Source organism: Theropithecus gelada, chromosome 7b (genome assembly GCF_003255815.1).
Source record: "Theropithecus gelada isolate Dixy chromosome 7b, Tgel_1.0, whole genome shotgun sequence".
Lineage (NCBI taxonomy): Eukaryota > Metazoa > Chordata > Mammalia > Primates > Cercopithecidae > Theropithecus > Theropithecus gelada.
Genome location: NC_037675.1, coordinates 65905688 through 65920631, shown reverse-complemented (window position 1 = coordinate 65920631; position 14944 = coordinate 65905688). Strand labels below are relative to the sequence as shown.

At 44.2% G+C, this 14944-nt stretch overlaps 1 protein-coding gene and 1 pseudogene across 1 annotated transcript in view; one reads left to right on the top strand and one right to left on the bottom strand.

The window, feature by feature from the left end:
- Positions 1-14208, bottom strand: part of PPP1R36 (protein phosphatase 1 regulatory subunit 36) — a 43563-nt gene extending 29355 nt beyond the window's left edge. The window contains exons 1-3 of the mRNA XM_025392380.1: positions 14050-14208; positions 13132-13196; positions 11263-11310 (exon numbers count right to left, since the gene is read on the bottom strand). Of these exons, the coding sequence (XP_025248165.1) occupies positions 11263-11310; positions 13132-13196; positions 14050-14118 (182 nt within the window). The 5' untranslated portion in view covers positions 14119-14208. The remainder of the gene's footprint in view (positions 1-11262; positions 11311-13131; positions 13197-14049) is intronic.
- On the top strand, positions 1763-2325 carry LOC112628990 (annotated as a pseudogene).
- Positions 14209-14944: the final 736 nt, after the last annotated feature.

Sequence of the window (14944 nt, the reverse complement as noted above, 5' to 3'; positions counted from 1 at the left end):
CCAGCCTGGGCGACAGAGTGAGACCCTGTCTAAAAATAAATAAAAAAGCGAGGCTGTGCGCAGTGGCTCACGCCTGTAATCCCAACACTTTGGGAGGCCGAGGCAGGTGAATCACCTGAGATTGGGAGTTTGAGACCAGCCTAACCAACATGGAGAAACCCCATCTCTACTAAAAATACAAAATTAGCCAGGCGTGGTGGCTCATGCCTGTAATCCCAGCTACCTGGGAGGCTGAGGCAGGATAATCGCTTGAATCTGGGAGGCGGAGGTTGCAGTGAGCCGAGATTACACCATTACACTCCAGCCTGGGCAACAAGAGCGAAACTCCGTCTCAAAAAAAACAATAGTAACAAAATGAAATAAAAAATAAAATCATAAAATCATAGAATCTGGGGGTTATTAGAAGTAAAAAATATTATCTAGTATAATGCTGTCATTTTACCGATGGAGAACTAGGGCTTGGAGAGGCTGACCCATGTCCCAGTGTTAGAAACTGGTAGGTAGTGCCTGCCAGTAAATAGCCTGGCATTTACTGCTAAGCTTTTAGTCCTTATGCTCTGACCTCTGGACAGACCTTCTTTACTTCACACTTGTCTGAGTGGCTTTCACTTCACTGAAGTCATTCTCTAGCTTGGCTGGTGAGACAGGTTCCACTTTGTGAGTGAGTGCTCTGCTATAGCCCTAAAGCAGCCTATGCTCACAATGCATTTGGACTCACCAAGAAACAACACTAGAAATAACTGAATTTTTTTTTTTGGGGGGGGGACTGAGTCTCACTCTGTCACCTAGGCTGGAGTGGCACGATCTCAGCTCACTGCAACCTCTTCATCCCAGGTTTAAGTGATTCTCCTGCCTCAGCCTCCCAAGTAGCTGGGATTACAGGTGCCTGCCACCACATCCTGCTAATTTTTGTATTTTCAGTAGAGAAGGGGTTTCACCATGTTGGCCAGGCTGGTCTCGAACTCCTGACCTCAAGTGATCCGTCCAAAGTGCTGGGGTTACAGGCGTGGGCCACCACACCCAGCCAATAATTGAAAATTGCACTGTGAATTGAACCTCTGATTGGTGCCCAAACCACAGCCTGGGCTAGCTAGCCTGTACCCTCCTACTATCTCCAGAGTACAAGGTGGATATAATTTCCTAATATTACAATATATTCATGTCATTCCCCTTGCCTTGAAGTAAACAGGAAAGCAATTCATATTTTCTCTCTAGAATCCATCACGTAAATGCAGAGGGCTTTTGGCTTCCACACAAGTTAGACCTCTTCGATGTTTTCTCACAGAGTCTACTCATAGAGTAGGGTTTCCTTGGTTTTATGTCCTCAGGGGAGTCCATGACCTTGGCAAAGATTCAGGCAGACTGCTGGTTCCCTCCCAGCTTTGGAATAGGGGCACTTGAAGCAACAAGGGAAAGGATAACAGGTACTATGTGAGAGAGAAAAGTCTGCCTCGTGGGCCAACCTAGATGATGCCTGTGAGTAAAGGTGTTATCTCTTTACCAAATAAGAAATGGGCATGCATGCTGATGAACTATACCAGCACCCTCGTTTACTTCTCACGAGGCATTATTATTTCATTTTATAGATTAAGGAGCTGAGAATTATTGAGGCTGAGTAACTTGACAACTGATAACCATCTAGTAAGGGGCAGAGCTAGGATGTGAACCCAGATCTCCCTTCAAACCATTCTCCACTGCTCTTCCTTAACTACCTCTTAAGAAATAATGGGAGCCCCAGCCCCAGACGCTGCAGCCGCCGAGACGTTGATGCTTAAGAAGAACCGGATTGCCATTTACGAACTCCTTTTTAAGGAGGGAGTCATGGTGGCCAAGAAGGATGTCCACATGCCTAAGCACCTGGAGCTGGCAGACAAGAATGTGCCCAACCTTCATGTCATGAAGGCCATGCAGTCTCTCAAGTCCCGAGGCTACGTGAAGGAACAGTTTCCTGGAGACATTTCTACTGGTACCTTACCAATGAGGGTATCCGGTATCTCCGTGATTATCTTCATCTGCCCCTGAAGACTGTGCCTGCCACCCTACGCCGTAGCCGTCCAGAGACTGGCAGGCCTCGGCCTAAAGGTCTGGAGGGTTAGCGACCTGTGAGACTCACAAGAGGGGAAGCTGACAGAGATACCTACAGATGGAGTGCTGTGCTACCTGGTACCGACAAGAAAGCCGAGGCTGGGGCTGGGTCAGCAACCGAATTTCAGTTTAGAGGTGGATTTGGTCGTGGACGTAGTCAGCCACCTCAGTAAAATTGAAGAGGATTATTTTGCATTGAATAAACTTACAGCCAAAAAACCTTAAAAAAAAAAAAAAGAAAGAAAGAAATAATGGCCACCCTTTCCCTGGCATTTCTGGCATGGAGGTTATGGGTATCTGTTGTATTCTGATAGCCATCCCCATCAGGGTATAATCTGCAAAAGTAAGACAAGACTTGCCTATGAGTAGGGAGCTAGGTTGTCTCTAAGGGTAAGATTTCCCGTTGTCATTTGACCAGGAGAGAGGCCAGGGAGTTCAAGCTGGGGGAGGGGAAAGGGATCATCTTTTCTTGATCTGAACTTCAGAATACCTAGAAGTCTAGCACTCCTCTTGGCTAGTGGTATAGAAGCTGGCCTACCCCAGGTGGAAGAGGATTAAAACCTCAGAACTTTCAGGGTCTTAAGTTGATGGGATAAAACTTGAATGCCCCCCGAGATCAAGATGTTACTTTATGAAACAGATTATCTGGATTCGGGACACTCCATTTTCCTCCCCTCTCTCTGGCTACAATTTATTGGTCTCCTTCTAAAGCTCCTTTTCTGAGCAATGTTCCTTCCCTAAATGAAGGCCCTCTCAGAACTCCATATGGTTATTCTTCTCATTCCCTCTGAATAATTCCATCTACTTCACTAGCACCAATAACACACAAATTTATATTCAAGGCTCAGATCTTTCTGCACACTTATAAAGTGACACATCAGTCTATTGAACACCATCAATCAGCTGTCTTAGAAGCATCTCAAACTCAGTCTGTCCAAAATAAACACATTCCCCCTTAACTGTGTATTCCCGCCTCCTGTTTCCCCCATCTCAGTAAATAAGTACCACCATCAAACCAGGTGCTCACGCTGGAAAATGGTGTCTTCCTTGATTCCTCCATCACCCTCACCCCTCATGGCTCACTAATCACTAAATTCTTTAATATCTTTTTAAGCTACTTCCCTCTCTTTCCATTGCCACCATCCTAATTTTAGCCATCTGTCAACTGAATTTCTGCAATTGTTTCTTAACTGATCTCCTTACCTTCAGTCTTGTCTCCCCCAAAACAATTTTCCATCTTTTAGCCAGTCGTTTTTCTTCTTTCTTTTTCTCTTTTTCTTGAGATAGGGTCTCACTGTCGCTTAGACTGGAGTGCAGTGGTACCATCATGGTCACTACAGCCTCAACCTCCAGGGCCCAGATGATTCTCCCACTTCAGCCTCTCAAATAGCTGGGACTACAGGTGTGCACCACCATGCCTGGCTAATTTTTGTACTTTTTGGTAGAGATAGGGTTTTGCCATGTTGCCCAGGCTGGTCTTAAACTCTTGAGCTCAGGCCATCTGCCTGCCTCAGTCTCCCAAAGCGCTGGGATTACAGGCGTGAGCCACTGTGCCTGGCCCAGCAATTTTTCTAAGATGTGGCTTTTGTTTTTGTTTTTTTTGAGACAGATTCTAGCTTTGTTGCCCAGGCTGGAGTACAACAGCGTGATCTCGGCTCACTGCAACCTCCGCCTCCCGGGTTCAAGCGATTCTCCTGCCTCAGGCCTTCCAAGTAGCTGGGACTGCAGGCGGGTACCACCACGCCCAGCTAATTTTTGTATTTTCACTAGAGATGGGTTTTGCCATTTTGGCCAGGCTGGTCTTGAACTCCTGACCTCAGGTATTTCTTCGCCTTGGCCTCCCAAAGTGCTGGGATTACAGGCATGAGCCACTGCACCCGGGCCTAAGATACAATTCTAATCACAGGTGACTTCTCTGCTTTGATGACTCCCCTATGCCATCTAAATAAAGTTCTAATTCCTCACCATGATATACAAGAGCTTTTATAATCTGGCCCTGGTTTAAATCTACTTCGTCTGGGACCATATACTCAGCCCAATGAACCACCTGTAGTCCCCACATTATGGCCCATGCGCTTGCAGGTCTGGGCTTTGCCCACGTTCCTTCTCCCTAGAATGCACTCTCTTCCTCCCCAGCCAAATGGCCCTTTACCTTGCCAATTCCTATTTTTCCTCAGGTCGTAGCTTAGATATCACCTCTCTTGGGAAGCCTTCTCCGTCTCCTCTGTCCACTGGACTTCAGGAAATCCAGGTCCCATATCTGGATCAGGCCACTTTGGTGAATACAACTTTCCTCAGCCCTGGTGCCCAGCCCAGTGTGGCAGTGGCAGCAATTCCTGGTAAGCGAGCCCCAAGCAGAGCAGCAATCTCAGGGAAAAAGAGTTCGGTTCAACAGCACTGCTAACAAAAAGCTCTCTTTTTGACTATAGCCTGGAAGGGTCTGGTTTCTTTTCAGTAAGAACGGCAGCATGGATACCCCTGCCTGTACCTCCAAATGCCCAAGCTGTCTGCATTACCTCCTTCCCACCACTCAGTGGAAAAGTTGCGGCTCTCTCTTCCAACCCTGATCTCTGATCTTGATCCCAGTCCCACCTTACTTTCTCTGTCTATTCATTTTTTCTGCCATAACAAATTCACTTAAGATTTTCCTACCTTTAAATCAAAACTAACAAAAATTCCCAAAACCTTGCCTTACTCCCAGATCCACTAAAGGTTACTATGTCTTTCTTTCCTTCATTCACCGGTAAACCTACTGATGAGAGTAATCTATTTTGGGCCAGGCACGGTGGCTCACGCCTGTAATCCCAGCACTTTGGGAGGCCGAAGTGGGCGGATCACCTGAGGTCAGGAGTTTGAGACCAACCTGGCCAACATGGTGAAACCCCGTCTGCACTAAAAACACAAAAATTAGCCAGCCGTGGTGCCACGTGCCTGTAATTCCAGCTACTCAAGAAACTAAGGCAAAAGAATCGCTTGAACCCGGGATGGGGAGGTTGCAGTGAGCTGAGATTGCACCACTGCACTCTAGCCTGGGGCAACAGAGCGAGACTCCATTTCAAAAAAAAAAAAAAAAAGACAAAACAAACCAAAAAAAATAAGAGTACTCTATTTTGGGGGTTTTGTTTGTTTGTTTTTTGAGGCAGGGTCTCACTCTGTTGCCCAGGCTGGAGTACAGTGGCAGAATTATGGCTCACTGCAGCCTCAACTTTCTGGGCTCAAGTGATCCTCCCACCTCAGCCTCCCAAGTATCTGGAACCACAGGCACGCACTACCATGCTCAGCTAATTCTGTCCATCTTCGGGAGAGACAGGGTCTTGCTATGTTGCCCAGGCTGGTCTCAAACTCCTGGGATCAAGTGACCCTCAACCTCGGCCTTTCAAAATGTTGAGATTATAGGAGTGAGCCACCACACCTGGCTAAGTACTCTATTTTTGCTAGTTTTTCATCTTTATCTTAGATTCTCACCTGTAACTACTGTCATCTGATGTATACCCTACAGCCTTCCTGAAGCTGCTTCTCACCTAGTCCCTGGAGATCCCTAACTTGTTAAATCCACAGGCCTCTTTGCAGTATGTGCCCTCCTCAGAACTCTCCAGCCTGTGACACTGCTGACCCCTCCCTGCCCAATCCTCTTTCTTGGAGAACCTTCTTTTGCCCCTGAGGCCTATCTGTATCAGGGTTTTTCCTCTGATCTTTCTAATCATTCTTTCTCCCTCTCTCTTTTTTTTTTTCTTTTTTTTTTTGATACAGAGTCTCACTCTGTCGCCCAGGCTGGAGTGCAGTGGCATAATCTCAGCTAACTGCAACCTCTGCCGCCTGGGTTCAAGCGATTCTCCTGCCTCAGCCTCCTGAGTACCTGGGATTACAGGCGCCCACCACCGCACCTGGCTAATTTTTACATTTTTAGTAGAGACGGGCTTTTACCATCTTGGCCAGGCTGGTCTCGAACTCCTGACTTCATGATCCACCACCTAGGCCTCCCAAAGTGCTGGGATTACAGGAGTGAGACACACCCCCGGCCCATTCTTTCTCTGTCTTTGGCCAATTCCTCTTTCTTTGCCTGTCTCCTATTCTTGAGAGCAGTATGAAGATACCGATCAAAGGCTTAAAATGTGTACAATAATTAAGACATATATCAAGCCAATTGTAATGTACAAACCTTATTTTAAAGACTGAGTGAAACAAACTTAAAAAATATCAGACAACAGAGGACATTTGAATACCGACTGAATATAATTGAATATATGATATTAAGGAATTACCATTTGTATTTTTAGGTATATAAACAGTAATTCAGTTGTATTCTCCTCCTCCCCCTCTCTGTCCCCCTCCTCCTTCTCTTTCCCCTTCTTCTTCTTATTTTATATATTGGGACTCCCAACCTACATCGGTTGTGTTTTCTAAGGTAGTGCTTATTTTTTGAGATACATACTGAAATATTTACAGATGATATGATGCCTGAGATTTGCTTCAAAATAATTGAGGAGTGGGGTAGACAGAGGTATAGATACGAAATTGACTTTAATTTGGTACTTGTTGATGCTGTGTTATAGGTTGGTTGGGGTTCATTACAACATCTTCCCTATCTTTATATATTTGAAATCTTCTAATATAAAAAGTTATAAGTGGCCAGGCATGGTGGCTCACACTTGTAATCCTAGTACTTTGGGAGGCAGAGACAGGAAGATTGCTTGAGCTCAGGAGTTCCAGACCAGCCTGGGCAACATGGCGAAACCCCATCTCTACAAAAAAAATACAAAAAAATTAGCTGGACCTGGTGGCATGCCCCTGTAGTTTCAGCTATTTGCTGGGGGGCAGCAGGTGGGCGTGGTGGGGGCTGAAATGGGAGGATCGCTTGACCAGGAGGTCAAGGCTGCACTGAGCCAAGATCATGCCATAGTACTGCAGCCTACGTGACAAAGTGAGACCCTGTCTCTAAAATTCTAAAATAAAATAAAAAGTTTTAAATGTTTACACACACACACACACACACACACACACATATTTTGGAGATTCGGTCTTACTCTGTCACCCAGGTTGGAGCACAGTGGTGCAATCATGACTCACCACAGCCTCAATCCTCCCACCTCAGCATCCCAGGTAGCTGGGACTACAGGCGCATACCACCAGGCCTAGCTAATTTAAAAAAAAAAAAAAAAATTTTTGTGGTAACAGAGGTCTCACTATGTTGCCCAGGCTGGTCTCAAACTACTGGGCTCAAGCAATCCTCCCACTTCAGCCTCCCAAAGTGCTAAGAATGCAGATGTGAGCCACCACAGCCAGCCTATTTATACTTATTTTTTTAAGTTTTTAAAATAATGCTGCAAGAAAAATAAAATTGACAACAAAATCAAACCTGCAGGGCAGGGTACCGTGGCTCATGCCTACAATCCCAGCACTTTGGAAGCATGAGGCAGGCAGATCGCTTGAGCTCAGGAGTCTGAGACCAGCCTGGGCAACATGGTAAAACCCTGTCTCTACAAAAACACAAAAATTAGCCAGACATGGTGGTATCTGCCTGTAGTCCCAGCTACTTGGAAGGTTAAGGGAGAATTGCTTGAGCCTGGGAGGCGGAGGCTGCAGTGAGCCTGGGCAATGGGAGTGAACCCCTGCCTCAAAAAAAAAAAAAAAAAAAAAACGAACCTGAACCTACAAAGACTTCAGATTTTGGAATTATCAGTCACAAAATGTAAAGTAAATGTAACCAGTATGTTGAAAACACAAAATTGGCCAGGCGTGCTGGCTCAAGCCTGTAATCCCAGCACTTTGGGAGGCCGAGACGGGTGGATCACGAGGTCAGGAGATCGAGACCATCCTGGCTAACACGGTGAAACCCCATCTCTACTTAAAAATACAAAAAACTAGCCGGGCGAGGTGGCGGTGGCGGGCGCCTGTAGTCCCAGCTACTCGGGAGGCTGAGGCAGGAGAATGGCGTGAACCCGGGAGGCGGAGCTTGCAGTGAGCCGAGATCCGGCCACTGCACTCCAGCCTGGGCGACAGAGCGAGACTCCATCTCAAAAAAAAAAAAAAAAAGAAAACACAAAATAAAAATAACATGGTAACTCTTAACATTGGTGCACTGGTGGTCTTTGGGTATACAACTGTGGTAGAATCTTCACTTTCTGCTTTGTACATTTATATACTTGTTTTTCAGTAGATATGTACAATTTTTTTAATGAGGAAAAAGATACGAAATGATGGAAATGCAGAATGTTAAGAGAGTGTGTGTGTGGAGAGAGACAGAGAGAGAGGGGAACATCAGAAGAAGATTTGGAAAGCTATATATGTATACCATAAGATGTTAACAGTTACTTGCTGGGTGGGACTGTGCTTTATTTTTGCTTATTAGTATTTTGCAATTTTTTTTTAAGAGACAGGGTCTTGCTATGTTGTTCAGACTGCAGTACAGCGGCTGATGCTATTCCCAGGTGTGATCATGGCACAATATAACCTCAAATTCCTAGTCTCAAGCAATCCTGTCCCCTCAACCTCCCGACTTACTGGGACTACAGGCACTCACTGATGTTTTTAACCCTTTTCCTATTTAGAAAAAAAAAAAAAGTGTAGCTCACTGCCAGCATTCATTTAATTTTACATAAACACCCTCTTTGAGGCTGAAGCAAATCTGACTGATTTTCCATGTGAAAATAAAATATAAAACTATTCTTAGAGTTATTTCTCAACAGAACTAACATCAGAATCATCTCAATCATCAGAATCGTCTATTTCAGAACAATCATATTCATCAACTGAATCTTTGGCTAACAACTGTTCGAGAACGATGTTAACATCATGTGTAGGAATGCTACATTTTCTAGGATTTGAAATCTTCAGCAATAGACAATTACTATATTTCGTAAGTGGTAATACCACTAAAAACCGAATGCTATAAACAGAATGTCTTTTGTCTCCAAAGTCAATATACTAGAACGATGAGAAAATAATAAGGAAAGCGAGATATTTCATGGCAAAGTTATCTTGGGGTAAACGCTGTAGCTGCAAGCGCCACTGGAGAGTATTCTCTAGGCAAACAAGAAAATGGTTAAATAGTATGATTTAAAAAATATATATTTCATAATTTTTTTAAGAAGGTATTTCCTAGGGTTCTGGCCTCAATCATTCCACTTCCCACTCTAATTTTGCACTTGCCTTTCTCTTAAGGGCCAAACTCCTGCCTACTGGATTCTTAACCTGGGGTCCTATTGGCAGGCACCTTGAATAGTATGCATTTTAAAAAATAAGCTTGTTACCCTTTACCCACTCCACACACTTACTGGCTCTCCCCACCCCTGCTTATCTCTCCATTCGCCTGCCAGAGCTCCTCTGGGTCCTAGTCACCTCCGTCTTGGATTGCTGCATAATTGTCTTGTCTGCCTAGTTCCAATCTTGCCCTGCTGGGTGTGAGAGCAGTCACTGAACACACCTGCTACCTTTGCAGCTTCCATCCCTACCACCGTCTACTTTCAACCACCTCTGCCTCAGCCCTGCCCCTTCACTACCAACTGGAGTAACGTAAGTCCCCAGTAGCACTGTCCATGACAGAAAAAGCATGTTCCAGTTAAAGAGTCCTCTCTGACTTGAAACCTATCTGTTAAAATTTGTGATGAAGCCAGGTGCGGTGGCTCACGCCTGTAATCCCAGCACTTTGGGAGGCCAAGGCGGGCAGATCACCTGAGGTCGGGAGTTCGAGACCAGCCTGACCAATATGGAGAAACTCCGTCTCTACTAAAAATACAAAATTAGCTGGGTGTGGTGGTGCATGCCAGTAATCCCAGCTACTCGGGTGGCTGAGACAAGAGAATTGCTTGAACCCGGCAGGCAGAAGTTGCCGTGAGCCAGGACTGTGCCACTGCCAACTTGGGCAACAAGAGAGGGACTCCATCTCAAAAAAAAAAAAATTATGATGGAATATGCTCAGACTTTAACAGGGAACCAATACCTGTATTTCCAATGAATCCAAATACCAACTCTGACCTAAAATACACAAGGGTCTGCCTTCCTCTACCTGAGCAGGTAGATGCCCAAGGTAATCCTGATACTATAAGGCTCACCACATTAAGTTACTTAAACACAAAGCAGCTCTACCAAAAACGGGCTGGCTCAACCCCATCTGTTCTTCATAATATTCCTTTTCCACCTCCCTTAATGGCCCCCCAGTTTGTGTACTGCACATAGTCTGGGGTTTGGAGGTTTTTTTTGGGTTTTTTTTTTTTTTTTTAGTTATAACTTACATGTAGTAAAGTGCATAAATCTTAAAGTGTGCAGCTTGATGAATTTTTTACTATGTATATACCCACAAAGCTATCACCCAGATCAACATATAGACCATTTCTACCACCTCAGAAGGTTTCCTTATACTGTCTCCCACTGCTACCAGTTGATAACCCCCTAAAGGTGACCACTATTTTTTATTTACTCTTATCATTAAAGTTATTTTTTGCCTACTTATTAAAACTTTTATACAAATGTAATCAGGCAGTATTTACATTTTTGGGTCTGGCCTCTTTTGCTCATGTTTTTATATTTTGTCATATAACCTACATTTTAAATCATACCATCATGTAGCTATTCTCCAAAATTAGTGGAAATCAAATCAAGCCACAGTTTAACAATTTGGTAACAAACAAAAAGAAACTTTAGTTTATGAATACGAATATTTTACAGATATGAAAGATGATATGAAACTGATAGCCGTGAACTTATTAGTAGGCTCAAATATGAAATGGCACCATTTGGGGTGGGTTGTCAGATTAGCACTAAAAATTAGTTTGAAAAATACTGTCAGCCAGGTGTAGTGGCTCACACCTGTAGTCCCAGCACTTTGGGAGGCTTAGGAGGGTGGATCACTTGGGCCCAGGAGTTCGAGACCAGCCTGGGCAACATGGTGAAAACCTGTCTCTACTAAAAATACAAAAAATAAGCCGGGCATGGTCATGTGGGGACTAGGCTGAGATGGGAGAATCACCTAAGCCTGGGAAGTCGAGGCTATAGTGAGCCAAGATCATGCCACTGTCCACCAGCCTGGACAACAGGAGTGAGACTCTATCTCAAAAAAAAAAAAAAAAAGGCATTTAATATTTATATACACATTCTCTTGTGCTTTAACATGTATTTTGACTCCTGTAACTATCTTGTCCGTCTAATCCAAAGCTATCTCACTGTCTATCTCACACTTACTGAGGGTGATGTTTCAGGAGCCACTGGACAGAATCTTCTGCGGCAAACCTGAGAAAGAAAACTGAAATTACTGCTTTGAAGTGATGGGTTACTCAGAAATACTCAAATATATATTCTATAAAATGTCAACTTTTGATTTTGACTGTAATAAAATGTTAAGCCTTTGAATTATTGTTTAATTACATGTCATTATATTTATAATGTAACTATAAACATCTAGTGTAAATATATATGTCTGCTTAGCTAACTCCTTTCCTGACCTCCAGCCCCATTTGTCCAACAGCCCAAGACATATTAATGTGAACAAGTCATAGCAACCTGAAACACACGGCCAGTTTTGTCATGCTATTTATTTATTTATTTTTGAGATGGAGTCTCTCTCTGTTGCCCAGGCTGGAGTGCAGTAGCTCGATCTTGGCTCACTGTAACCTCCGCTTCCCAGGTTCCAGCAATTCTCCTGTCTTAGCCTCCCAAGTAGCTGGGATTACAGGCTCCTGCCATCACACCCGGCTAATTTTTGTATTTTTAGTAGAGGTGGGGTTTCACCATGTTGGCCAGGCTGGTCTCAAACTCCTGACCCCAAGTGATCTGCCCACCTCAGTCTCCCAAAGTGCTGGGATTACAGGCGTGAGCCACCAAACCGACCGCCAGTTTTGTCACTTTAATGCTGTATATGGGTGAAGGACAATCCCAGCCACCTGATCACCCAAGTCAGACACAACTAGGAGCCAATCTAAACACCTGCTTTTCCCTCTCTCTTCACATCCAATCCCCACATCCTATCTAAATATCCTGTCAATCCTATCTCTTAAGTATTTCTTAGTCCTTTGCCTTTCTATTTTTACCAACATGGAGTTAATTCTAACTCTCGCTATTGCTTACTTTTATAATTATCTGTAATCCTATAACTGGCCTTCTAATTGATCACCTGCATCTATTCTTCCTCTGTTTGAATCTAGCAGATTCTTTGAACATGCTCAATAAATATTTATTGAGTACCTACTTAAGAGGTTCTGTAGATGGCTCCAGAGACCTGAAGATGCATAAGACAGTTTCTGCCACTGAGGAGCTTACTGTCTAGTTGAGGGAGACAGTGAGTACATGAAAAGGGCTTTGGCATTAGACAAATCTTGGTTCAAACTATCAGTTCTGCTACTTACTGGCTGTATGACTTTGGTTCAGTTGCTTAATCTCCCTGAGCCTTGTTTCTTCATCTATAAAATGAGGACATTAATGTTCACTTTCCACAGTTGTTTTAAGAATTGGAAAAATACGTAAATATCTGGCACATAATCAGTGCACAACAGAGTGTCTAGTATTATTAGTTTAGCTATACACTTGTTAAGAGTCAGTGTCTTCTTAATAGAGATTAGAATCAGTTTTTCCTAATTTAGTAATTTTATCTTGTGAGATTCACCATCTATTGCAGCAGGTATAATATGGTCCCATTAATGTAAAACTGTATTTCTCTAACTCAAAAAGGCAATTTTATAAAGTAATTAAAAACATGGACTCTGTAAATCAAACAGACCTACATTTAAATAATCTTAGTCACCTCTGAGCTGTGTGATTGGGCTAAGTCACTTAATTTTCCTCAAATCGCTGAACCCTTTGAAACCTCAGTTTCTTCATCTGTAAACTGGTTAACATGCAGCTGTTTCAAAGAGTTGGTAAACTGGTTAGCACAGTGTCTGGTCCATATGAAGCAGCTGATAAGTGTTCAGAGAAAGGCCGTTCACTGAAATGATTGTCTCCAGATGGTGAGGTTTCAGTGGGTATTTATCCTTTATACTCTTCTGTGTTGCTTTTTTTCCCCCCAGGCACATGTAATTTTTATAAAAACTCTAATAAAGTGTTGTTAAAATTTACCTTCTGAATTCAAGAGTTCTGGTTTCATCTTTCCAGTACCACATCCCTAATCGCAATCCCAACTGCTGTAAAACGAAATGATTGCAGCAAAAATAATTAAAAGCTCAATTTACAATCCACATGCGACAACAAATCTTTAACAATAATTCCTACTTACTAACACACCTTTTAAGTAATAAAAAGGAAACAAAAAACAATGGTTCTTACTAGTTCCTCTTTACACTTCCAATAAGAGTGTAGAATCCTAAAGTGTTAAACTTGAAGCTAGGATTTTATCCCTTTGATTTTAGGTGTGGTTTCAGTAAAAAGGCAGGAAGGAGGGAGAGGGAGAAAGGAAGGGAGGAAAGTAGACAAGGAGGAAAGAAGAGGAGGAGGAAGGGAAGGGCGAAAGGAAGGAAGGAAATTGAGACTACATATAGCTCATCATAGCAATTTACCAATTAATTGGAATTCAGACAATAAACTGATGCCCAGGGTAACCTCAGCTGTCTAGTTCTGGAGCTTTCCGGGCTCCAACACTGCCCTTCACAGGCAGTGGCAAAAAGTAAGTACACCCTTTTCACCTGTGGAAGCTAGCACCCCACCATCCTTTCTACCCAGAGCGGGGCTGCTTCCCCCGCAGTAGGTATCCTTATTTTGCAGACAACCAATTTGAGGTGGTGAGGTGGGATTTCGTAAATACCTAACTACCTGCGCAGGGAGCCAGAATTCAATTCTGACCATCTGTCAAATACACCAGAGGTTTTTTTTTTTTCCAGGCAAATATGGCCAGGTGTCTCTGAGAACCGCCAGCCCGGGACGAAGGCGACGACCTGCCTCTGGAGGAGGGCGAGGGGCGCGGCGCCGAGAGCCGGTTGGGGGCAGCAGGGCCCGCCTTGCTCCCAGCCCAGGTATGGGGGCGACCAAGGCTGCACTTACATCCATTAAGTAAGGCGTCTGCCCACCTAACCGCTTCCTCCTCGCATAAAACTCGGGCACCCGGTACATGGCCTCGCCCTGGCCGCCACACGGCGTCGCCGAGGATACCGCTCGCAGGCGCCTGCACCCGGCGGCCCGGGGCGCTGAGCGGGGCGGGGCGTCGCTTCCGTCCTCGGCCGCGCGGGCTGCTGCCGCACGCAGGCTTCTGCCGAGATTTCCAAAGCCCAGCCTGGTGCCCTTTTTCCCAGTCTTAAAAGCCGTGGCGACTTATTGGCCTATCCATTGAAAAGCCGCCCAGGGCATCATGCTTCATGGCATTCCAACCGTAAACTTCACGAAGTTATTTACTTTACTGTTTTAATTGGAGTAACTACATTCAGTCCTAAGGGAAGAAAGATCCATCTCTTCCAAACTTTCATGATTACCACTATTATTAAGTTCAAATCCAGGATGGACCTAGGTTGATGAGGAGAGCAGGGTTGAGGTGGGGAAGCAGGGTAGCCTCGTGGAAGAGAACCTGGGTACGGAAAAAAGAACAGTTGTGCTGCTTAACGAGCTGTGGAACCTAGGACAAGACTACTCTGATCCTGCTTCTGAAAACACCAAATCAGGGGTTATGTGGATTTTTAAGGAGTGGTGTGTGTAAAGCACCAGTCTTAAGTACTCAAAATTAGTGTTGCTCAAAAACAAAGAACCTTCCTTAGTGTCAATGGGTATTCAATTGATGTTTTTACATTTACACTTTTCAAATCATATGTCTTGTAATTCCTTCTTGCAACTGAGTTGATAATGCTGATTCTGGTTGATTTTTTTTTTTTCCTTCCAGCTCTGAGTGAGCAATGCTAGATGATGCAACATGATTGGGAATGCCTAGTATATTCTTTTGTATCACCAC